Raw genomic sequence first — 25,278 nt, forward strand, 5'->3', positions numbered from 1 at the left:
GATCTGTCAGGTTTCCAATATGTGTCCCCCCCAGTAGTAAATTCATTCCTACACCCTTGTTAATAACTAATGATTAAATACAGAGAGAAGTATAAACAGAGTAAATAAGGTGAATAAAAAGAAAGTGCATCATGGGAACCCCCCAGCAGCCTAGGCCTATAGCAGCATAACTAAGGGAGGGTTCAGGATCACCTGATCCAGCCCTAACTATAAGCTTGATCATAAAGGAAAGTTTTAAGCCTAATCTTAAAAATAGAGAGGGTGTCTGTCTCCTGAATCCAAGCTGGGAGCTGGTTCCACAGAAAAGGGGCTTGAAAGCTGAAGGCTCTGCCTCCCATTCTACTCTTAAGTATCCGAGGAACCACAAGTAAGCCAGCAGTCTGAGAGCGAAGTGCTCTGTTGGGCTGATATAACAGATAGATTTAACAGGGAGCCAATGAAGAGAAGCCAACATTCTCTTTCTCTTTCTAGTCCCTGTCAATACTCTAGCTGCATAGATGTCATGAATGTTTAAAGATCCACGCACCAAAAGAAAGCTCAAAGACTCGGCTGTGAAAAACAAGTTCAAACAAGCATGTTTTAAGAACATCAACATTTATTTCACATGATATAAAACAGATGGGATATGAACTTTTTGCATATTGACTCTAATATTAAGAATACCTTCTTATAGTTATAATAGTCACTCTTCTTTTCAGTGTATACATAAATTATGCTATTTTGTCTGGTTTTTGTTTTGGTTTATTTTTTTTTATTTTTTTTTACAGTTTATACATCTCTTAATTTTATTTTAATGACCTGGGGCTTCAAAGACCTGCTTATTGCTTTGTACATGTGCTATTCTCTGATTTTTCACCACTTAGGACAGATTCAAACTAAGGATCCTTTTAATGTGCATTTTCTAACTAATGTAAACCAAAGCGAGGAAAATCAAAAAGACGCACAAACAGAAAGCAGACCGCAAACTCAACTCATTCACACACTGTGTGTGGCTCTGAGGGGACATCAGGAACCATCTGCTCCATATAAATAACCACAAGTAAGATACTTTGTCAAAAAGAGGAAAAGCAGCAGTATGAAGTGGCACCTTGTTGAAGTAAAAAAATCAGCTTTATGTTCATATATTATATCATTTATATACGTATATTAAAATGAAGGACAATCTGTTATGTAGCAGGTGTAAAAGTTGGAAACAGAAGAAACTCAGAATCCTGATGGGAGCAGGTTACAATCAGCATGGATCAGCAGCCACTGAGGGTTAAAGTAAAGCACTGCATGTGTATGTTGGTGCTTCGCCCGTCTGCGCTCACACTTCAGGTGCTCGTATTTACAGCTGTACACTCACCGCTAGCAACACAGGAACAGCTAACATCCCATATTAATTATTGAATAATTATTATGTTAGGATGACTTTAGTACATAGTAAGGTAGCAAAAGATCTGTATATTAATGTGTATTTATATGTATTTGGCAACACAGGTTTATGGGGCTACATTAGGTCCAAAACAAGTCACACATAAAACTTTAAGACTGTACAATGGTTTAGTTTCATGTTCTGCCCAGAAATACACACAAATATTCTTTCATGGCATTTTGGAGAAAAACCATCGACATTCGGTCACAGCGGTGAAAAATCAAAGGCAATACAGTCAATAGATGAGGTTTCCTGAATGTTTCATGTTATTCACCCTCATCAGATAAATATCCAAGTATCATTTAACAAATGAAGGTGAATAATCTGAGTTTATATTCAGCTACTGCAAAGCTAAACAGGCTCAAACATGGGCGAAGGTTTGAACATCAGTAACCTGGAAGGATCTCCTTCATTTTCACCCTCACTCCCAAACACAGGTGACCGTGAACAGGCAGTTTCCTGTCTCTGTGATTGGCTAATCTGACACAGTGACCAGTGCAACAGTATCATGTAGCCTGAGCTCAGCCAGCCTGCCAAAGAAACAGTTCAGTTTTCTAACTCAAAATCAGAAGCTTGTCTGATTTTGAGATGCAGTGTAAGGCAGACTGTCTGCCTTACACTGCATCACTCTAGATTAGAGGGATCATCTTCTGAAGAGCTGCCATTCACAACCACTTCCTGCTAAGATTGGCTGTACTGAGGTCAGAAAGGAGCCATGTGTTATAAGATGATGGTTCTGCAGTGACTATCTTGGACACGATCCATCTCGTGGTTCCTTCTGTAGGTGTGTCCGTTAACCCTGTGAGGTCTAAACCCTTTTCCAGGTGAAACCAAACCTACCCAAGAGCAGGGGCTTCGTTCTCTGTGGAAAAGCCCTACAAGACAGCAACTTTTCCTTTTTATTAAAACAGAAAACGAGGGGCTCCCCCTGTTTCCTATTAAGCTGTTAGGCCACACTGATGCATGGTTTGGTCACCTAGTCCAGTTTACTGCTCCCTGTTTACATCATTCCCAAAAAAGTTGGGACACTGTGCAAAATGGAATTAAAACACTGATCATTTAAAGCTCATATTTCATTTTAAAACAGAGAAACTAGATTTTTTGGAGAATATATTGAATTCGATGCCTGAAACATGTTTAGAAAAACTGGGACAAGTTCACTCCTCTTAACACTCGATAAGCTTCTGGAGACTTAGGGGAGTGATGGCTCTGCTCTCCAGAGCTGATGGTGTTCCTGTGGGCTTTAGCTGCTCCACATTGTTGAGTTTTCATTTCACTGCTGTAGATGTTTTCAGTAGGTTTACGGTCTGAACTGCAGGCAGGCAGCAGTGCCACGTGGAGCCATGCTGTAAACATGATTCCCTCAGAGGATCTTTTCAGTCCTTTAATGATGTTAATGATGAAACACATTTGTCGTGCTCAGACATTGTTTACCATGTGTCTGACTCTGATACAGACTGAGCCTCTCTGATCCTGAGACCATCGAAACATTCTTACAATAACTCGTCCCCCATGTTCCAACTTTCTGAAACATGTTGCTGGTATCACATGTAATTTTAAAAACAATTAAATATATTAATTTAAACATGTAATAAGTGATATTTTTAAGTTGAACTTGCATTCTGTTTTTAATATTTTACACAGTTTACCAACATTTGTGGAAACAATAACGGCCTCTGAGTGCTTGCTGTTAAGAACTCTGAAGAAGAATTTATTGTAGTTTCTGGGCTCGTTCAAATATTTTTCAGTTGAAGCATATCATTTTACTCCAAACCATTTTACAGTCCTGGTGTATGCAGAAATGTTTGGGGACATACTTTGTTTTGCCTAAGAACATATAAGTATGGGCAGATCTAACAAGCGCTAAAGATCCAGAACATCTGCCTCTCTGGATGTGATGGCTGGTTGTCTCGGTGTCGGTCAGTCTGCAAACTCGTCATCCTCTAAGTCTCTGCGTAGGCATATAACAGTAGTGTCAACATATTTCATCGTAAATGCAGGAAGCCATGGAGCATGCTCTGTGCTGGCTGGCTACATCTGAGCTCTATGGGATGCCAGTGGGGATGTTGAAGTGGCATTCTCACGTATCACTCCCCACCAAAGTGAATGTCTGTGCTGCAAGGAGGAAAAGAAGAGGATGACATTTAGATTAGTGCTGTTTTTAAAAAACTTCCTTCCTTTCTTATACTTTAACCATCTATGGAGGTTTGTTAATGTTATTAAGAATGAGAAGAAAATCCTTCTAAAATGTTAGCACAAGTCAAGAACCACTCTGAGCTCTGTTCACTTTGAAGGGAACAGGACTGGATTTTATATATATTCATGAACTTGAGGGAAATCTGAAAATGACGGACTCTGTGGCTGTCATCCTTAAACTGTTGAATCAATGCTGAACGTCTGCCCTTGACTGTGGTGGTGCACACAGGCACAGCCACAAAGACAGTCTGTGTACATTTACTGAACAGTAACCTTTGCTCTCTCAGGTTTCCCATGAGGCACCAGTCACAATAACCCTTCACCTGCTCCCTCCAGATCCTTCTGGAACCCTTGATCTGTGCTGCAGTCACAACAGTTTTTTGCTCTTATTAAAATTCTATATTTAATTATTCTGTCAGGATGCCTTTTGTTAAAGTTATTGCTACAGCGGATCCATCCATCCATCCGTCCGTCCGTCCTTCCATCCATCCATCATCCATCTGTCCATCCGTCCGTCTGTCCGTCCATCAATCCATCCGTCCGTCCTTGCATCTGTCTGTCCATCCGTCCGTCCATCCATCCATCCGTCCGTCCGTCCTTCCTTCCATCCATCCATCCATCCATCCATCCATCCATCCGTCTGTCCGTCCATCAATCCATCCATCCATCCACCCGTCCGTCCGTCCATCGATCCACTTCTGCTTATCCTGTTCAAGGTTTCGGGGCATCTGGAGTCTATCCCAGCTGACATAAGGCGAGAGGTAGGGTACACCTGTACAGGTCACCAGCCTGTTGCAGGGCTAACACAGACAACCATTCACACCTGTGGGCAATTTAGACTCACCCTAACACCAGTAACTGTTACTGGGGTACAGGTGAACCAGTTTCTACTATTTCTGTTTGTGTTAAGTTCTTAGTCCAGCTGATTTCCTCCTCACAGAGCTGAGACCAGGAAGCACTCGGCGTCTCATCTTGCTTCCTGTGTACTTTTATTATCTATCCACCAGAGTGCACTCTGGCTTTCTGAACTATGAGACATGTGGCAGCCCAATGTTAACAGTGTGCCTCTGAGCTCACCTGCTACTTTGGTTCGAGTATGTGCTACAGCACAGAAAAAGGGCTAAGCTTAAAATTACTTATAAATTCAAGGTTAGCCAGTTAAATTAATGCGCTCATCTCTCTGAAACAGCGTGTTTTACTATGATATTAAACTTCACATTTCTCTGTTTCTCTGTATTATTGTATAATATAAAGCACCTTGAGGTAACTGTTATTGTGATTTGGCTCTATATAAATGAATTGAATGTGTCCAAAGTTCAACAAACTTGAATTTGGTCAAATGTAGTATTTATTAAGACATTGCAATAGTATAAATAAACTGCATTTTCTCTGCTGTGTTACTGTGTTACAGGTAAAATGTCCACAGCTGCTGAATTTTTGTATTAATTTTCCTGGTTTTTCTCATATTGCTCTCTAAAACTGTGATAGCCACAGCTGCAGCCACAAAGCTATGAAGTTTTGACATAAACTTCTCTTATAAACATAAATTATGACAGTTCTGGAGTAGTCGTACCTATATTTAGCTGTAAATTAGTGAAACATTAGTTCTATTTGTAGAGAGCAAATGTAGTTAACTTTCATATGTTCATCTTTGCAATTTATTTCTTTTTCTTGTTTTAGCAGTGCTGGAGAATCTGCTGGTATCACTACTATTTACAGTGCTGACTGGGTGATACCAAGCATCAGTTCATCATGGGGGGATGCCTGAGCCATTAATCATTAGTTATTATTAATCTCTGTCTCTCTTCCACAGTGTGTCTTTTGTCCTGTCTCTCCCTCCCCTCAGCAGAGGAAAACTGAATTGAATATTTGACAGCAGATAGTTTTGAAAGAGTTTTGACTTACATGCCAACATATTGTTGTTGTGTTTCTTGTTGTCTGTTGTCAGCTGGTTGTATGACTCCAGGTTCTTCTCTCTGGTGGACTGTTGTGTCACATCCATCTCTTCATCCTTGGGCTCTGGGCTGGGAGTCTCGGGCTCAGGAGTCTGGAAGCTACAGCTGGCAGAAGCAGAACAGTCAAACCTGATGTGCAGTTTCAATGATGAACACTAGATTGTGGGTCAGCAGTTTTAGAACATTTTTTTTTCTTTCTCTGAAATGACAGCAGAGAACAAATAGCTACATATAGTTGCTTTAACCTATTTTGTCTCCATCATTCTGGTTGGTCCCATCCCTAAATCTGCCACTGAGAAAAGTGAAATAGATTTGTGTGAACTGTTTAAATGTTCCACACTGCATGTGTGTTTGTTCCTGATCTTGCTTTCTATAAATACTCCTACTCGCCACAGGAAACCCAAAATGAACCCCCTCATTACCTGCAAAGAACACCAAGTACACAAAGTTCAGCTCAGGTAAAATGAAGCTCTAGTATTGCTGCTACACCGTGTCTTTTTAAAGTTCATCTGTTTTTTCTTTTGTTTGTTGCTGAGCAGTTGCGTATAGGTTTTGATAGTGGAAGTTATTTATTAAGCAGTTTATTAAGAGTCATAGTTATACTGCACTTTGTACAGCATTTGTGGACACGAATGTTAGTTTCTTCTACCTTTAAAGCAGATATTAACACACAAGCACCTGTTCTCAGTGGTGGTGTTTGTAGGTGAGCTGGTCAGATCTTGCTCTCTGCTTTCATCATCCTCAAAGGGCTGCAAGTTCACAATCTCCACATGCTGAGGCTCCATGCCCAGGTCCAGTATCACCACCCTCTGGCTCTCACACAGCTGAAACACACATTTCATTAGACAATGCAGAGTCATCAAGGTTGGTTAGTTTGCTTTCACACAACAGCCACAAGAACTGTGATACCAAGTGTACTGCCATGAAGCACAAGCTTGTTGAAGGGTCATTTTTATGTCATTAATATTTGATTTTAAGCCATCTTGTCACCATTAAGATCATTACTATAAAAACAGTCAATCATGAATGAATGAATTCTCTTCCTCTGCACGGTTGTACAATGGCATGCCAAACCCAGCTAGCACTCCTGGTTGTATCCAGGAGATAAAGCCCCTAAAGCCAACATGGCTTCCTTCCCACAAATCCTCTGATATTGTCCCAGATTACACTCAGAGACACACAGGCTGATCAGTGCTGTGTGGCACACACGGCTGTCATTACAGACTCACTTTAACCATGTGGTAGAATTCCTCTGATTCTCACCTGCAGCATCTCCTGTAGCAGTTTAGGTTCTTCAACGCATTTTTCAAGTGTCTTCAAAGCCTCTCATTTGTTCCTGAGCTGACTGTTAGCCTTCTGAATGCTAACAGTTATTTTCTCTTTTGTTGTACTAACTTCTACTGTAGAGCTCCAATTTGCACAGACAGGAAACATCAACTTCTGTTTCAAGCTTATCTGAATCTGATGTGAAGAATCAGCACAGATGATAAGAGCTGGGTGGAGACCAGGTAAGTTGTTGAAGACAGTTTCCAAGTCTGAAGTCAGTGCATCACTTTTTGTTTCCAGCAGTGAGTTAATGTAGTTTTACTGTCATGTCTTTCAGACGTCATGTTCTGAATGTGGAGTGTGTGCAACATGGAGCTTTATGTCACCTCACAAGCTGGAACTCCCCGAGATTTTGTCTACTTGCCAAAATGAAAATTAAAGTTGAAAGATCATGATTTTGAGAATGATTGCGAGGAGATCCAGCACAAACACAGACACAAAAATACAAAGCAACAGAACAGGACGTACATGGAGCAAACTAAAAATGTCAGCCATACTAAAAATGGCCTCAAGCCTAAGAGGATTTACATTTACAGTACCAGTCAAAAGTCTGGACACACCTTCTCATTCAATTTTTTTCCCTACATCATAAATTAATACTGAAGTCATCCAGACTGTGAAAGAACACATAAGGAATCATGTAGTGAACTTAAAAGTGTTCAACAATTTAAAATATGTTTTAGATTCTCCAAAGTCGGCACCTCCTGCTTTGGTCACAGCTTTGCACACTCTCGGAATTTTCTCCATCAGCTTCATGAAATGGTTCTCCAACAGTCTTGAAGGAGTTCCCAGAGGTGCTGAGCACTTGTTGGCTGCTTGGCCTTCACTCTGCGGTCCAACTCGTCCCAAACTGTCTCAGCTGGGTTTAGATCAGCTGATTGTGGAGGCCAGGTCATCTGACACAGCACTCCATCACCCTCTTTCTTGGTCAGTTAGCCCTTACAGAGCCTGGAGGTGTGTTTGGGGTCACTGTCCTCTTGAAAAACCAATGATGGTCCCACTGAGCACAAACAGATTGGATGGCATGTTGCTGCAGGATGCTGTGGTAGCCATGCTGGTTAAGTGTGCCACGGATTTGGAATAAATCACCAACAGTGTCACCAGCAAAGCACACCCACACCATCACACTTCCTCCTCCATGCTTCACGGTGGGAACTACACATGTAGGAACCATCCACTCACCTTTCTGTGTCTTACAGAGACATGATGGTGTTTGGAACCAAAAATCTCAGATCTGGACTCCTCAGTCCAAAGGACAGATTTCCACTGGTCTGATGTCCATTCCTTGGGTTCCTCGGCCCCTCTTCCTCTTGCTGTTCATCCTTAGAAGTGGCTTGAAGTTGAAGCAATTCAACCATAAAGTCCAGATTAACTCAGTCTTCTCTGAACAGTTGATGTTGAGATGTGTATGCTACTTGAACTCTGTGAAGCTTTTATGTGGGTGCTCTGTGGTTTCTGAGGCTGGTAACTCTGATGATCTGATCCTGTTACAGAGGGAACTCTTGGTCTTCCTTTCCTGGGGCAGTCCTGATGAGAGCCAGTTTCATCATAACCTTTGATGGTCTTTGAGACCTCACTTGAGGAGACTTTCAAAGTTCTTGAAATGTTTCAGATTGACTGACCTTCATTTCTTAAAGTAAGGATGGACTGTTGTTTTTCTTTACTTAGTTGAGTCGTTCTTGCCATAATGTGGATCAGAACATTACTCAAATAGGGCTACTCACTGTGTACCAGCACCGCCTCTGCACAGCACAGCTGATGGTCTCAAACACATTAAGAGGGCGAGAAATTCAAGAAATGAACTCTTGACAAAATGCAGACATGTGCAAAGTTGTCATCTAAGTATGAAGTGCCAACTTTGAAGAATCTAAAATATAAAACATATTCTGTTTGTTTAACACTTTTTTGTTTACTAAATAATTCCATATGTATATGGTATATATCATAGTTTAGATGACTTTAGTATGTGTCTGCATTGTAGATTAATACTAAAGTCATCTAAACTATGGTTTTTTTTAATATAAAAAAAGACTGAAGTAGAAGGTGTGTCCAAACATTGGACTGGGACTGTATATGAACTGCATTTAAATCAGGTACGATCTTTGATTTTTATTGGCCCGTTCCAGTTCTGTAACTTTTGATCCTGTTTGGATTGTGTTTCATGTACAGCACCAGTCAAAGATTTGGACACACTCACTCACTCATATGACCTTCTGACTGGTGTTAAATTTTGAATGCATGACTTCTAGCTGTCACATAGTATTTCCACACTTATAGTATAGTTACTTATAGTAATAGTATTACCTATTTCAAGGTCATATATGTTAGATCCCAGTTACCCGATTTCCCATTTACAGTCAGACATTAGGCTGTTTTTATACATTAACTTTTACTATTCAACCAGTGCTATGGTTGTGGTGAGGCAGCTACCTGGGTAGGCCTGCTAATATCTAATCATATTTAATCTGACTGTGTGGGATGTTTGCATATTCACCTGTCAGGTGATGTTTAGAAAAGCTCAGTACTGCAGTGCATGTGTGACAATGCCCCCCCCCCCCCCCCTTATGCAAACCGGCTTTTCACTGTTATTCACTAAAGACTTGTCAAGTCATTTGAGCTCAGCCGTCCAGGGAAATAAAAAAAGTACCTCATTATCTGTCCTGCTGATCTCAGCCTGTGGCTCCTTCACACTCTCCAGGTTCATGTCTCTGTCCTGATTGACTTCCTCACATTTGCCATTTTTCACCTTCTCTTCTCTGTGGACCTCCTGCAGATTGAAGCAGAACTGTGTCAGTACAGCAAAAAAGGATGTTTTAACAATAGCTTTAACAATGGAAACATGACAGCAAAGAACAAGACTTAAAACTGAATCTGTAATCTACATTTGCATTTAATGAAGGTCAGTGCAAATAAATAATATGTAGGTGTTTTTGCTTAAAGTTTGTTTTGGATGAAAATGTATAATATTCTTACTCTAACCCAGCAGTGGCACACAGCTCACTGACTTTGCCTCTGACTGCTTCTTCTTCCTCTTCTTCTTCTGGCTGCTCCGTTTAAGGGTCGCCACAGCAGATCATCTGCCTCCATCTCACCCTGTCTCTCAGATCCTCTGCTGTCACATCAATCCTTTGTATGCCCACATTTACTACATCCATGAATATTCTCTGTGGTCTTCCTCTGTTCCTCCTGCCTGACAGCTCCATCTTTGACATTGTTCGTCTGCTGTGTGCGTATCTAAACCATCTCAACCTCGCCTCTCTGTCTCCAAACTGCACAGCCTGAGCTGTCCGTCTGACAGACTCATTTCTAAACTTGGTCACTCCCAACAAAAAGCTTAACATCTTCACCTTTGCCACCTCCAGCTCCAGCTCCTCTCTTTCTGTCAGGTCTCACTACTGTCTTGTAAACCTTCCCTTTGACTCTTGCTGCTATCCTTCTGTCACAGATTACACCTGATACTTGTGTCCACACACTCCACCTTCTCTGCCTCTCTCTCGTGCACTGTCTGTTGCTTTCGGTGGTTAGATGCAGGCATTTGTACTCATCTACCTTCACTCCCTCTAATCCTTGCATCTTTGCCCATGAGTGTGATGTAAGAAATGAAAAGAAATTTTGAACCTTTGATGCAGTCGGCGTTCTCTCTGTGCAAGTTCCTGCAGCCTCAATGGCCACCATGCTCCTGCTCTGCTCCTTGTAAGCCACCTTCAGCTGCTGTAGAGCAGCCTCCAGCTCCACAGTGTCTGCACAGGCCCCGCCCTCTGCCGGGACCCGACTCTGCACACGGGTGCACATCAACATTTGAATTAACACACTGAAAATATCTTCAGTGTGGCTGAAACACCACAGGACACACCTCAGCTAACGTGTGTGTGTGTGTGTGTGTGTGTGAGAGAGAGAGAGAAAGAGAGACACACACACATCACCTGCAGGATATGAAATGGATTGTCTCTGCTAAAGGAGGGTGACCGGGATGGGGTTTCCCTCTTCTTCTCACGGAGCGACGAGGCCTCCTGATTCCTTCGTATTCGCTCCAGCTGTTCCTCCACACTCATCCTCGTTCTGCCCACCTCCCTCTCGCCAAAGCCTATCTGATCCACAGCACTTCTGGGACGATCCTGCACAGGACAAGACTTTGTGGTACAGCTTTTCCTCAAACTCTGACTCTGTAGCTTTTTGTAGAGGGTATACAACATTTTAACAAAAAATCTAAAATTCATTTGGTAGCATATCCTGAAATTTATCCACTGCCTTACAGAGGTTTAAATTTATTCACAATTTCTCAAGGAGACTTCAGCTCTAATAATGGAAAAGGTGTTTTAATACACAATTCATTCTGTAAGAACTATACTATATCTATGACTGGTTGATGTAACTGATGTAAATATTTTAAATAATATATTAAAGCTTATACAATACAATCTGCCATCCTGCTTGTTTTTTCCTTAACTGGTATTTGCTTAAAAAATACATTCTTATGGTGTGATAATAGTTCCACTACAAATTAGTGGAAGAAATGAGGACTCAATAAAAAATGTAGCATTTGACTGGAAATAGTTCAAAATCAGAAATTTACAATAACATGCAAAATATTTCGTTGACAAAATATTTTCGTCATAGTTTTTGTCAACAAACCTTTTTTTCATGATGATAACGAGACGACAACTAAATTAAAACTACCTAAAATGCTAAAAACGATGACTAAATTAATTGACAATTTGGTCAACGAATGAAAACGCGACGAAAATGCTTGATGGGGACGAAATCCAATCAGAACTGATTTAATTTTGTGAAAGGCAGAGAAGTTAGGAAAACATCCAATCAAACGCACAGTTGCACAAATTTGATCTAAACCCGGGAAGACCAAACTAGTCTGTGATTGGTCGTTACTTCAGATAGAACTAAGTTATGTAAACAATGTCAGCAGGGAGAAAGAGAAGAGCCGATGTATGGACACATTTGTCCTTTGACGTTGTGACAAACAAAACGATGTGTAAGCCATGTGGGGCGACTATCTCGGGTAAAAACACGACAAATCTTAACCAACATCTGCAAACCAGTCACCCAGATCTCCACTGCAAAGGTCAGCATTTTAAGGTCATGCAGGGTAAAGTGTTTTTCCCAGTTTGTGTTTAGAGAAAATCTCCACACCGCGGTGGATTAGCCTTTATAATCTTAGTCCTGAACACTGCCCTGTACCTTTCAGAGCGTCCTGCTGTAAAACGCTTGGATTATCTCAGTAAGGTGGTGTTAATGATCAGGTGTGTGGGAAGCAGGTGAAACACTAATGTTAAAATTATTAATAATATTCCATAACTTTTAATAAATGTTTAATTTTGTGTAAGTGTGTATAATAACTAATTCAAGGGAACTGAAGAAAAAGCATTAACATTTTACACCCTTTATATTTTAGTCGACTAAATCGACTGCAGATTTAGTCTATACTATATTCTATATTCTATATTCTTAGGATAATTTCATGGACTAAAACTAAAACTATTCAAATGACTAAATTATGACTAAAACTAAATCAAAATTTGCTGTCAAAATTAACACTGGTAACATGAGACCTGCTGTTTAAGATATCAGTCTCTGGATGTCCCAAATCTTTCTGCAGCTCAGCAAACGCAGCAGGTGGAAGTTATCATTGATAGGCTGTCACAAAATCCAGTCGAATCAAAAGAATTCACATTAATGATAATGTTTCAATATCTATCTTTATTTACTTTATCCTAAGAAGGAAAATGGTTGAAAAGATGACTTTGTTGCACCACTATTATCACATCATCTAACTTCTGGCTGCTCCTTTTAGGGGTCACTGCAGCGGATCATCTGCCTCCATCTCACCCTGTCCCAGCATGCTCTGCTGTCACATCAGTCCTCTGTATGCCCTCGTTTACTACAGCCATGGATCTTCTCTGTGGTCTTCCTCTTTTTCTCCTGCCTGGCAGCTCCATCTTTAACATTGTTGGTCCAAATCCTTTGTTGGGGAAATATTGACTTGATCCTCTGAATGAATGATCTCAAAAATTAGAGGCAATTTCATTTTAATGGACAGAGACAGAATTTCAACCAGAATTTCTGGTTGATGTCCAAACCATCTCAGCATCATCTCTCTGACTTTGTCTCCAAACTCCCCAGCCCTGAGCTGTCCCTCTGATGGACTCATCTCTAATCCTGTCCATGCTGCTCACTCCCAGAGAACATCTCATCATCTTCAGCTCGGCCTCCTGCCTTTGTGTTAGAGCCTCTGTCTCCAAACCATCCATCACAGCAGGTCTCACTACCATCGTTAAACCTTTCCTTTCACTCTTGCAGCAGCTATCCTTCCATCAGATATCACCCTGATACTTGTCTCCACCCACTCCACGTTTATTATGCATTTACATTTTTTGGGCTTTGAATTCCTTATTTAAGGTTTTCTCTGTTCAACTCTCAGTTTGTTTATTCCTGCTGAGCCTTTAGTTTTTAGTTCCAGTTTATTTAATTAATTTGATGATCTTTACCTGCATCTCGTTACCTTCTTGTGTTCTTTTCCCCTTTTGTGTGTAAATTGTGCTGTCTTCCCCTAATTCTGTGTTCAGTGTGTGTTATCAGTGTGATCCCTGCAGGGTTATGAAGTATTGTCGATTCTGTTTGCCTCTCCTTTTCATGCACTGTTCTCCTGGACTCTGACAATGACCTTTGCTTTTTTGTTTCCATCTGCCTGTCTGTGAACCTGCGTTAGCTGCAGTTTATGACAGTATGCTCAGACCAACATGGACCCAGCAGACGTGGCCACGCTTTTCAGGGAAGCTTTAAAGAAGTCCCACTCGGACCTGAAGATTCACCAATGTCAAAACTCTTATCAGCAACAAATATCCTCCAAATATGCTCCTTCAGTCCTCACCTATTTCAAACATTTCTTCCACCCAGATGGAAAGACAATTGTAATATATATATATATATATATATATATATATATATATATATATATATATATATATATATATATATATATATATATATATATATATATATATATATGTATATATATATGTATATATATATATAGAGAGAGAGAGCCTGGCCTGAATAAAACACTGTAAGAATCTATGGTTCAATGTTCTTGTAGTCTAAGATTGGTCAGCAATATTAGTACTGTAAAACCAGCTCATTTCCTTTTATATGCTCTGAATGAGCATATAAGACATGACTTCCCACAAACGTATAATAAATCTGTGCAGCAAATTTATTATACGTTTGTGTCTCTGGACAAAGGAGAAACTTACAGATCTGGATTCAGGTTTCTTGATCTTTCTCAGGGTAACATAGGAGGCAATGGTGGAGGACTCGGGAGGGCTCATTGGGGATTTGGTTCTGGGAGGGACGACACCCACTGGGTATGGGGACACTGTTGGAGAGACAGTAGGAAAATGCTGTCACTTACACATTTGCAAACACTGAAGTCAATCTTATTGCGATAAAGAATATTTAGACTAGATCTATTAAGTGAGGCAATTTATGTGAGGCCACAATCATAAAAAGCACAGATGTGAGAGAAATATTCCATCATTTCCCAACAATGCACTCATTTATGGAGAGTCATGCAGGCAGCTCAGACCAGCTCAAACCAGCACAGCTACTGAGGGAAGGAAGTCAAAGGAAAGGGCATACTCACACCAACTGTGGGCAATAAACAGTTTTTATATTCAGTGATACCTAAATGACATACTGTCTTTACTTAATCAATATAACACAGTTCAGATGCATCTTTAATATTCATAGCTGTATTTTGACAGATGTACCAATATGCTGTATAACAGAGCCCTTAGTGCAGAGATGTAAAGAAAGAAACTGCATGAAAGTGGTGTGTGTTGGTGAGCGGTGTGTTGGTATGATGGTGTGATGGTGCATTGGTGTGCTGTGTGTTGGTGTGCGGTGTGCTGGTGTGCTGTGTGTCGGTTGTGATGTGTGTTGTGTGCTGTGTGTCGGTGTGATGTGTGTTGTGTGCTGTGTGTTGGTGTGCTGTGTGTTGTGTGCTGTGTGTTGGTGTGCTGTGTGCTGGTGTGTTGGGTGCGCTGTGTGTTGGTGAGCTGTGTGTTGGTGCGCTGTGTGTTGGTGAGCTGTGTGTTGGTGTGCTGTGTGTTGGTGTGTTGGTGAGCTGTGTGTTGGTGAGCTGTGTGTTGGTGTGCTGTGTGTTGGTGTGTTGGTGAGCGGTGTGTTGGTGCGCTGTGTGTTGGTGCGCTGTGTGTTGGTGAGCTGTGTGTTGGTGTGCTGTGTGTTGGTGAGCTGTGTGTTGGTGAGCTGTGTGTTGGTGCGCTGTGTGTTGGTGAGCTGTGTGTTGGTGTGCTGTGTGTTGGTGAGCTGTGTGTTGGTGCGCTGTGTGTTGTGAGCTGTGTGTTGGTGTGCTGTGTGTTGGTGAGCTGTGTGTTGGTGTGCTGTGTGTTGGTGCGCTGTGTGTTGGTGAGCTGTGTGTTGGTGTGCTGTGTGTTGGTGTGCTGTGTGTTGGTGCGCTGTGTGTTGGTGAGCTGTGTGTTGGTGAGCTGTGTGTTGGTGCGCTGTGTGTTGGTGTGCTGTGTGTTGGTGCGCTGTGTGTTGGTGCGCTGTGTGTTGGTGTGCTGTGTGCTGGTGTGTTGGTGCGCTGTGTGTTGGTGAGCGGTGTGTTGGTGCGCTGTGTATTGGTGAGCTGTGTGTTGGTGTGCAGTGTGTTGGTGTGCTGTGTATTGGTGAGCTGTGTGTTGGTGTGCAGTGTGTTGGTGCGCTGTGTGTTGGTGAGCTGTGTGTTGGTGTGCTGTGTGTTGGTGTGCTGTGTGCTGGTGTGTTGGTGCGCTGTGTGTTGGTGAGCGGTGTGTTGGTGAGCTGTGTGTTGGTGCGCTGTGTGTTGGTGAGCTGTGTGTTGGTGTGCTGTGTGTTGGTGTGCTGTGTGCTGGTGTGTTGGTGCGCTGTGTGTTGGTGAGCGGTGTGTTGGTGAGCTGTGTGTTGGTGTGCTGTGTGTTGGTGAGCTGTGTGTTGGTGTGCTGTGCGTTGGTGTGCTGTGTGTTGTGTGCTGTGTGTTGGTGAGCGGTGTGTTGGTGTGCTGTGTGTGGTGTGCTGTGTGTTGGTGAGCGGTGTGTTGGTGTGCTGTGTGTTGTGTGCTGTGTGTTGGTGTGCTGTGTGTTGGTGTGCTGTGTGTTGGTGAGCTGTGTGCTGTGTGCTGGTGTGTTGGTGTGCTGTGTGTTGTGTGCTGTGTGTTGGTGTGATGGTGTGATGGTGTGATGGTCTTTTGTCCCGTCTCTCTGGTTCTGATGGAGGTTTCTTCCTGTTAAAGGGAGTTTTTCCTTCCCACTGTCACCAAGTGCTGCTCATAGGAGGTCGTTATGACTGTTGGGTTTTCTCTGTATTGTTGTAGGGTCTTTACCTACAATAAAAAGTGCCTTGAGGCAACTGTTTGTTGTGATTTGGAGCTATATAACTAAAATTGAATTGAACTGAACTGAATTGGTGTGTTGGTGCAGTGCTGAGTAAAGACACACAGAGGCTTTTGTGCTCTCTGTGGTTTTCATTATGGACTGATCTGAGATAAACATGAAACTTTGTTTCAATACAGTGCTTCACAAATGTATTAGACCACCACCCAGTGTGAGGTTTGTGTCACAGCTGCCCTAAATTAACAGTATTGTTAATTGTCATTTTTAACATAATTTTTTATGTTTAAGTAGTGGATAACATACCAGTATGTGCAAGCTCTCTGCTCAAAATGATATTTTTATGCTAAAATATAATAATTGTTCATGAATATTGCCACATTAATTACTTACTTATTTAGATCCAGCTAAATCCGGCTTGGCCCAGGCCTCTCTGTGTGGAGTTTGCATGTTCTCCCTGTGTCTGCGTGGGTTTCCTCCCACAGTCCAAAGACATGCACTTACTGGGGTTAGGTTAATTGGTCACTCTAAATTGCCCATAGATATGAATGGTTGTCTGTCTCTCTGTGTTGGCCCTGGCGACCTGTACAGGGTGTACCCTGCTTCTTGCCCTATCCTTGTCCCCCCCCCCCCCCCCCCCCCCCCCCCCCCCGTGACCCTGAACAGGATAAGTGGAGGAGAATGGATGGATGGACAGATGGACAGTTATTTACATGCATTCCTGAGCAGAAAAAATAGTTTGTGTGGTTGAATGTTATTCTTGATTAATTCTGACTTCTCATGAGTGCCGGCTCAAGTTTGGGTATAAAAATGTAAATTCAGTCATTTTAAGTTTTAAACAAGTTTTTGACAGATTTCTACACTATTAATGTTTTCTTGGTTTTATGACAGGTAGTCTAATACATTTGTTAAGCACTCTATTTTGAAATAATTTTTATTTCTTTCTTCCTAAATTCCAGCTTACTATAAAACAATAATGAAACCACATCCCTAAAAACAAAGAGTGTGATATAAATGTTAGAGCATCATGGACTCTACCTTTTGACGATGCAGTTTCTTTACTTTCGGTCTCGGTCTTGTCCTTGTCCTCACCGTTGGCCTCGTCCACTTCCTCCTTCACTGTGGTCAGCTCAGGCTCACTTTTGTACAGCCGGTAGTCTGGAGCTTGCTGTGAGGGCAATGGGAAGGAAGGGCCAGAGTAAGAATAAATACATCAGTCAGGCACACACAACTTTAATGTAAATTACGTGTATTGAAACTCGGAGAATGAATGTATATGAATTTCTTATTTAGGGTGGAGCTGAAGTCTAAATAAAAGGGGGAGATGGCTGAGACACTGAATCCTGTGAAATGAGCTCAGATGCAGTGGTTCAGTGTGCTGAAGTGTGGCAGTCACAACAAACTGAAGATGTGGGGGGGAGCGGCTGACATGGTCGGGGGGGGCGTGGGGCATGAACACGTTCAGCAGTTCTTACGCTGTGCGCTCCATTCCTGGCGCCAGTTTTGCGGTCTTCAGGACGGTGAGTGTGGGAGGGCAGGCGGCCGCCGGGGTGTGAGTGTTGGGGGGGCACGTGAGGGGGGTGGTCGGATGAGTCGTAGTACAGGGGGAGAGGTGGGCGGGGGGGGCACGCCACTGCCCTCTTTGGGAGGACTGAATGGCTGAGTGACTGCCTGTAGATAGTTAACAAAATAGGGCTCATTCCAAGGAAAGGACAGTTCTCATTATCATGATGTAGAAAACAGCCTCCTCACTCTGGTTTGGCCACAGTGAACACATTTTAGAGGTGCTGGAAAGCAAAGACGTGTTTAATTGAACTGCAGTGTGCAAACTGAGATGAAGATGTCTTAGCCTATGATGAAAATATTACCTGCTTTCATGCACTCTGCCTCAAAATGTGTTCTTCTGTTCTTAGATTAGCTGTTTTGAGTGCATTCACACTGAGAAATACAGCTATATGAACTATAAATACTCAAAAACATCCAAAGGTTGAGTGCAAAACACTGCACAGTACTCAGCCTCAGTATCTCGGCTTCATAGCAGAAAGAGAGAGACAATAAAATCGTTTTCAGCAAGTATGATCAGGATCTGTTTTTGGTATTGATGAGAACCGAGTGCGAGCTTGATGGTGGCAAATATTTATCATGCAACTGTTTTTGTTCTGTTTGGTCTTTAGGTATTCCTGTCTTTACTGTAGATACAGTTATTAATGTTAGCAGTAAACATACACATCCTACAGACCAAAGGGAAACGTGTCATTCTATAGAAAGAGCCGTGGTACGTGTGCTTCAAAGACAGCATGGGGGGGATGAAAAATAACTTAATCTTCTAGCTTTGCTTCTGTTCTCTACCAGCTGTCAGTATCTGGAGACACTAACATTTCCACTTCTGGATTGCTGTTTGCTGTGTCTGCCTGCTCCGTGCTGCTGTGCAGATACGACGTAGTGACTGAAAACGGTACGCTGCCTGCTGTGAGAGTGTACTAAAACTGCAAAACATGAGCCAAAGGATGCTAGACCAACAATTCCTGCCTGTTCAATCTGAGCAGTTGGCTTCTACACTGCAGGAAGACCGTTTTACTGGCATTGTGAAAACTATATCTGGAATAAAGAAGCTTCTGCCACAAAACTCAACAACTTTTATTCTCTGCTTACAGCCACATCACCATCTCATTGGGCAGTAAATGGTCGCAGCGTTCAAGCTTTAAACTAAGTGAGCTGATTCCTATAGAACATTACATTTATACAGACAAGCTTTTAATAACTTGTTTATGCTGTATTTTATATTATACTTTTTTGTCTTTTACTGTGAAGCACTTACTTACTTATATTTAGCTTAAACTTCTAACTGCCTGGTCTGAAATAAAAATACACAATCTGTATTCAAGTGGCAGAAATATCAGAAAAGCAGCTCCTGCTGAAGAAGGTGACCCTGTGCTCACTCACAGAACACCTTCAGCTGTAGCTCAAACCTTTATTGTGTTGGGATGAATGTGCACACTGTGCATGGCCATGTTAATTAGGATAGAAAGATGCCAAAATTATTCTGTCTTTTAAGACATTTCATTGAACCCAAAAGAAAATAAATGAAAACTGAATCCTGTGAGAGTGTGAGTGGTGTGATGTGGGCTGGAACGCTGTCCCACCTCATTCTTCTGCAGACTGGAGAGTGGCTTTGAACCAGGAAAACCTGCTGAACACAGAGTTTGGAGAGAAGAGAAATAAGAGCAACATTTTGCAATCATGAAAGATCCAAATGTATCAGGTCCCCATGGAGTATGAATATGCTCCTCAGGTATCCAACTCTAATGATGCTCATGTGTCAATGAGGAAATAGATTTGCTGAATACTTAAAGGGCAGATTTAACACATACACACACACACACACACACACACACACACACACACACACACACACACACACACACACACACACAGCAGTGTAAAGTGACATTGTGAGTCTAAAAATTTGGTAAAAAGTGGAAACAGGAGATTAAAATGTTACCTTGTGGTTACATTCTAATAATGCAGGTTGTTACTTATGGTGACTACAAAGGTTCTTGAATTACACAACCAAGTGAAGACCATCACGTTAAGTTGTGTGTTAAAATGTTGTGATCAAATGCTGCACTTTGTCCACTGTGACACTGGGGACATTGAGCAGGACCGTTTCTGTGTTGTGGAACGCTCTGAAACCAGGATGAAAAGCTAAAAGATGCACAGAAACCATTTTTTTTTAGTTTAGAAATGGGTCTAACTTTATTAAGAATGGAAGGATTTGGTTAGATACCAGGCTGCATAAAGAGCTGTTTGTAACTGTGACTCATCTGAGACATTCAGCAGGAATAAAACTGAGGGGCATGTGACTAGAGCCACGTGCAGTTTGGTTTAATTTCAAAGGAGAGTGCAACTGGTTCAAAATCCTAAAATAATTCAGTTTTTGTTCCTATGGTCTGTCATGGACTGAACAGACAGGGACTGAACTCAGAAATGGGACTTTATTGCTGTTCTGACAGGGAAAATAAGCTAAAGACAAGCAGCGCTGGACTGGAGCCAAAAACACAAAGGAAGAATCAGAAACACGAAACTGGGATCACACAACGAGGACACGACAAAGACCGGACAAAGACTCAGACAACAGAGACACATGAGGTAACAATGGGAGAGGAAACAGCTGGGAGAACAGCTGGGACTGATCAGTGAAGATGAGACAAAGGAAGTCAAACTAAATACACAACACGAGAGACAAGAGACTATCAAAATAAGACAGAAAATAACTATTCAATTCAATTCAATTTTATTTATGTAGCACCAAATCACAGCAAACAGTCACCTCAAGACTGAGACCAGGACTAAGACACATGAACATGACATATGGACTATTAACTATATGCAGAAGAGACTGAATTTACACAGGAGACACTAAAGAGACGAGAGTAGGACACGACGGAAATATAAAAGGGAAATAACAAGCTATCAACTAAACAGGGAGGGAGCTAAATGCACAGAAATCAGAAAGAGAGACAGACCTGAGAGAGACGACACAATAAACTTGACACAACTAAATGACACAAAGAGACAAAACCAGACATGGAAACATGAGGGAGGCGGGAATACACGGGGAGCAAATAACCCAACAGTAACGACAAACAAGGAAACAGAAAACCACAAACATAAATCACTCTTCAAAACCAAATCACTCAAAACCCTGCATCCAAGACCAGAACACACACAGACACTCTCAGAAGAGACTGTGCATGCAAACTAAATGTGTGACTTATGGATGTTTAGGGCGAGGGCCTCACAGCTGTTTATGCTCCGCTGTGGTTTATTTTTTGACAGTGCCTCCATCACGTCCTGGATCCTCCACAGCTCCTTCTGGATCTGAATGTGCTGCTGACTTGGAGGTTCTGTCTGCAGACACACAGGCACATACAAACACTCTGTTATAGTGAGAGCAACAGAAAGAGTGTGTGTGTGTGTGTGTGTGTGTGTGTGTGTGTGTGTGTGTGTGTGTGTGTGTGTGTGTGTGTGTGTGTGTGTGTGTGTGTGTGTGTGTGTGTGTTTGTGCTACCTGTGGTCGACCCAGGGCCTCCAGCTGTTCCAGCAGGTTGGACTTGGCCAGAGTAACATCTGCCTCCAGCCGGTCATACTCCTTCCAAGAGCGCTCCAGCTCCTGAAACCAGGATACAAGCCAACAGCAGGGTCAGCGTGTGCGCGTCCGTGTCTGTGTGTATGCCTTTGACTTATATGTGTTTTCTTTTTTATGTGAGTCCCAGCCCTGATACCTCAACCCTGTTAAATCAACAGACACAAGAACTAGAGATCCCAAAATCTGCAGCTGACTGAATGCCTGCTCTATAAAGTAGGGTCACACCTACTACAGACTGGCTGCATAGATACCCTATGCAGGGTATACTTTAAGGTATTGATACCTCATGACACACGATCCAGTGATGATGTCACTCTATCTATAGCCATCCTTTATAGAGAGTTTCAGAGCATGATGCTTATTTCTTATATTTGCAACATGAGCCATTTTCAGACCGAAGAAGCAGATCAACAGTTCTCTGAAACACTGTTCTCAGCAATCCAAAGTTCACCATATACTTGGATACAACAGCTACCGCTGTTTCCACCACATTTGTTGACTTCAAAGCGGTCACAAACTAATATGTTGCCTCATGAGTAGAGTGGAAGTCACACCAAGTGAAGACATGTAAAATGACATTCATCAGCACTGCATGTTTCTTCTTAGTTACAGAGCAGTTAAAAGTACTACTGTAAACAAACATATTTTGATGTGGGAGTTTGCCCATCCATCTACATGTGCTTTGTGGACTTGGAGAAGGCATTCAACCGCATCCCTCAGGGTACCCTGTGGGAGGTCCTGCGGGAGTATGGGGTGTCTGGCCCGTTGTTGCGGGCCATTCAGTCCCTGTACAACCGCAGTGAGAGCTTGGTCCGTATAGCTGGCAATAAGTCGGCCTACACACAGGAATATATTCCTGTGGGTGTTGGACTTGGTCAGGGCTGCCCTTTGTCACCGATTCTGTTCTTTTTTTTTCTTCAGCTCTCAGCGGAGACGGTCGCACTTTTCTTCTCTCCCAGCCCTTCCTTTTTCCCCTGCTTTGCTGCTTGCTGCTTTAGAGCCTCTCTTCACACAACTTCCGAACTGGAATTTATAATTATGGATCTGGTCAGCTGGTCGCTCAACGCCATTGTTTTGATCAAATTTTCACCATGAGGAGATTGGGGGAAGGAGAACCCTATTCCCTCTTATCAATTGACATTCCAGCTGGCTACGTTATGGATTCCTGTGTGGTGTGGAAGATGACGTGCCTGGCCGTATTGTTAATGGAATACACACATTTGGCTTATTGACACTGGGGTTTCTCCGAACTGGACCTGGAGATACCTGGCTTGTCGTTGCAATTCAGGAAGTCTAGGCAGCTGTCTGGCCTTGGTAAGGCTGCTTATGACTGGAACGCGGGAAGGGTACAGACTCAAACTCAGACTCTGTATATCTGGAGCTGATTAGGAGGGGTAAGATCTTGGAGATGTATGTATCTGTTTCTGCACGGCGAAGGAACGAACCAAGAAGATTCGGATGAATTGGATTTTTCGCCACAGAGAGGTACCAGTAAGACTGAAGGCTGTCAACAAATTAATCAGTACAGTCTGAACCAAAACAAGTCGTGGAATCAGGAATTTGGCTCCCTGGCGGCCTTGGATTGCTGGTTATCTCATTCTTCTCCAGGATGTTTTGTAAACAGATGCTCTACCCCCCGCTGTCCTGTCTTCTTCTGACCTGTGTTGGACTGATCTCCCTGACCTAGCCGCTGATGAACTCTACATCTTCTCAGAACTGTTAGCTGAGGAGGGAGTTTGAGTCAGCCCCACAGTAGCCCGACCTCCCCCTCTTGCCTCCGCTGGCTCCCCTGTCCATCCCTCCCCACCCTAGTGCTCCCATGCTATATGTGTATGTGCATATGTATACAAAGTATGAGATGATTTTTTTCCTCACTCATCCCTATATGTTTTCACTACTGTTTCTGTCTTTTTAATGGAAGCGCCTCCAGAAGGGGGGCAGCATGGCCACAGTTCACCTATCTCCCCATGTTTGTTCTGTTTGTCTTCTTGGATGGGTGTTCTGTTAACTGTAATTTCCCCATTGTGGGATCAATAAAGTATCATCATCATCATTTTTATGGACAGAATTTCTAGGTGTAGCCAGGTGGCAGAAGGCTTCTTCCTTTCTTCCTTTCCAGCTGCATGTTTTCTTTCCAGATAAGCTCACACTGGATACAAAATTGAGGACTTGGAATAGTAGTACTAGAGACATTTAGAGAAAATGGATAAAATTTGGCACCGTGGTGTTATCAAATAGAAAAAGGGGTTAGCCTCCAAGGACATTGATGCTGACATGGTTGCTACATTAGGGGATGATGCTCCAGCTTTATCAACTGTGCAAAAAGTGGGCAGCTGAATTCAAGAGGGGTAGGGAGAGCCTTGAAGATGACCCAAGATCCGGACGTCCTGCCACAGCCACCACCCAAGAAAACATTGACTGTGTTCACCACATGGTGATGGATGGCAGACGTTTAACTGCTAATCAGATAGTCAATGCTGGAGGCATCTCCTGTGAATGAGCTGAGGACATTCTGCATAACGAACTTGGCATGTCAAAGGTTTCTGCTTGATGGGTGCCACGACTTTTGATGCCTGATCACTCACACACACGCACATGCAGGCATACACACGCACACAAACACACACACACACAGACACACACATAGACACATGCATACACACGCACACAGATAGAGGAGGGAGAGAGAAACAGAGAATAGGGCAAGTCAACCATGACATAACTATTAGCATTTCATAACCTCACCAGTGTATATCATAATAATGTCAGTGAAGGCCATCTATTTTAGCCATAGTCTTATATTAGGTCACAGAGATTGATGCAGATGATTGTCCAGCCTGTCTCATCCATTTTTAATGCTGTATTTTCAGGACTGTAGCGTGACAAGGAATTTAGGTTATTTTACTGACAACAAGCAGCCGACTATGTTGTCCACACTCTTACTGCAGAATTTACTCCTCACTGTCAAACCATTTCCACTTGTCTTTTTCTCTCTGAAGAACTTTTTTTGGACTGATGCTCAGCATGAAGTAAAAGATTAGAAAAAGTCATAAACTTATCTGTGCTAAGTCAAAATGTTGAGAAAGAAAGATCCAGGCATGAGCGACAGCGCTTTTTGGGGCTGGAGGTTTCTGTAAAAACTGTTCCACTGCTGCTGCTCCACTCACTGACCTGTTGAGTCCCAAACTAAAACTCACCTGGTTTGCCATCACGTCTTTGAGAACATTAAAACCCTCTTGACTCGTGCTCCCATCCTCACCATCTTTTGTACTAGTATTCAAACTGGCCGTTGATGCAGGTGACACAGGAGCAGGTGCTGATGGGGTGGAGCATCCGGTGTGTTATTTTTTCCAAATAGTTCAATAAATAGCAAAGACTGTAGTCCACTATTGAAAAGGAGGCTCTCATGCTGATTTTGGCACTTAAGCACTTTGCAGTTTACCTCGGTTCCTCTCATTGTACACTGATCATAACCAGCCAACCAACTGCATAACTCAAAGCAGCAGCTGATGTGTTGGGAGTTATTTTTTCATAGCACTCATCATCAACAATCACGTCAATGGAAAAGAGAATGTTTTGGCAGATCCACTGTCTCACGCTTTTTGTGGTGTTTGCTGTTTCATGGTTTGTTTCATAGCCAGGACTAAAATATCTGTTGGCTCCTTCTGGTTCTAGCATGAGATCCCTTTGAGCCACAGGTTTAGGGACTGGGCTTTCTGACACTCAGATATTTGGTAGGAAGTCCTTCACCTGCAGCTTTATTCAGCAGTTCCATTCATACACAGTGCTGTGAAAAGGTATCTGTCTCCTTCATGATTTATTAGATTTTTTCATATTTGTCATGCTTACATTGTC

General features: G+C 42.4%; 1 protein-coding gene across 3 annotated transcripts in view; it reads right to left on the reverse strand.

Annotated features, from left to right (window-relative positions):
• Positions 1–624: 624 nt before the first annotated feature.
• LOC115773249 (pleckstrin homology domain-containing family A member 5-like) overlaps positions 625–25,278 on the reverse strand; it is a 242,653-nt gene continuing 217,999 nt past the window's right edge. For all 3 annotated transcript variants that reach the window (XM_030719832.1, XM_030719831.1, XM_030719830.1), the window contains 11 exons: positions 21,346–21,447; positions 21,077–21,185; positions 19,418–19,464; positions 17,313–17,442; positions 14,160–14,281; positions 10,815–11,006; positions 10,510–10,665; positions 9,539–9,658; positions 6,244–6,389; positions 5,516–5,670; positions 625–3,529 (listed from right to left, as the gene is read on the reverse strand). In XM_030719832.1, the coding sequence (XP_030575692.1) occupies positions 3,495–3,529; positions 5,516–5,670; positions 6,244–6,389; positions 9,539–9,658; positions 10,510–10,665; positions 10,815–11,006; positions 14,160–14,281; positions 17,313–17,442; positions 19,418–19,464; positions 21,077–21,185; positions 21,346–21,447 (1,314 nt within the window). In that variant the 3' untranslated portion in view covers positions 625–3,494. The remainder of the gene's footprint in view (positions 3,530–5,515; positions 5,671–6,243; positions 6,390–9,538; positions 9,659–10,509; positions 10,666–10,814; positions 11,007–14,159; positions 14,282–17,312; positions 17,443–19,417; positions 19,465–21,076; positions 21,186–21,345; positions 21,448–25,278) is intronic.

Source organism: Archocentrus centrarchus, chromosome 23, assembly GCF_007364275.1.
Source record: "Archocentrus centrarchus isolate MPI-CPG fArcCen1 chromosome 23, fArcCen1, whole genome shotgun sequence".
Classification (NCBI taxonomy): domain Eukaryota; kingdom Metazoa; phylum Chordata; class Actinopteri; order Cichliformes; family Cichlidae; genus Archocentrus; species Archocentrus centrarchus.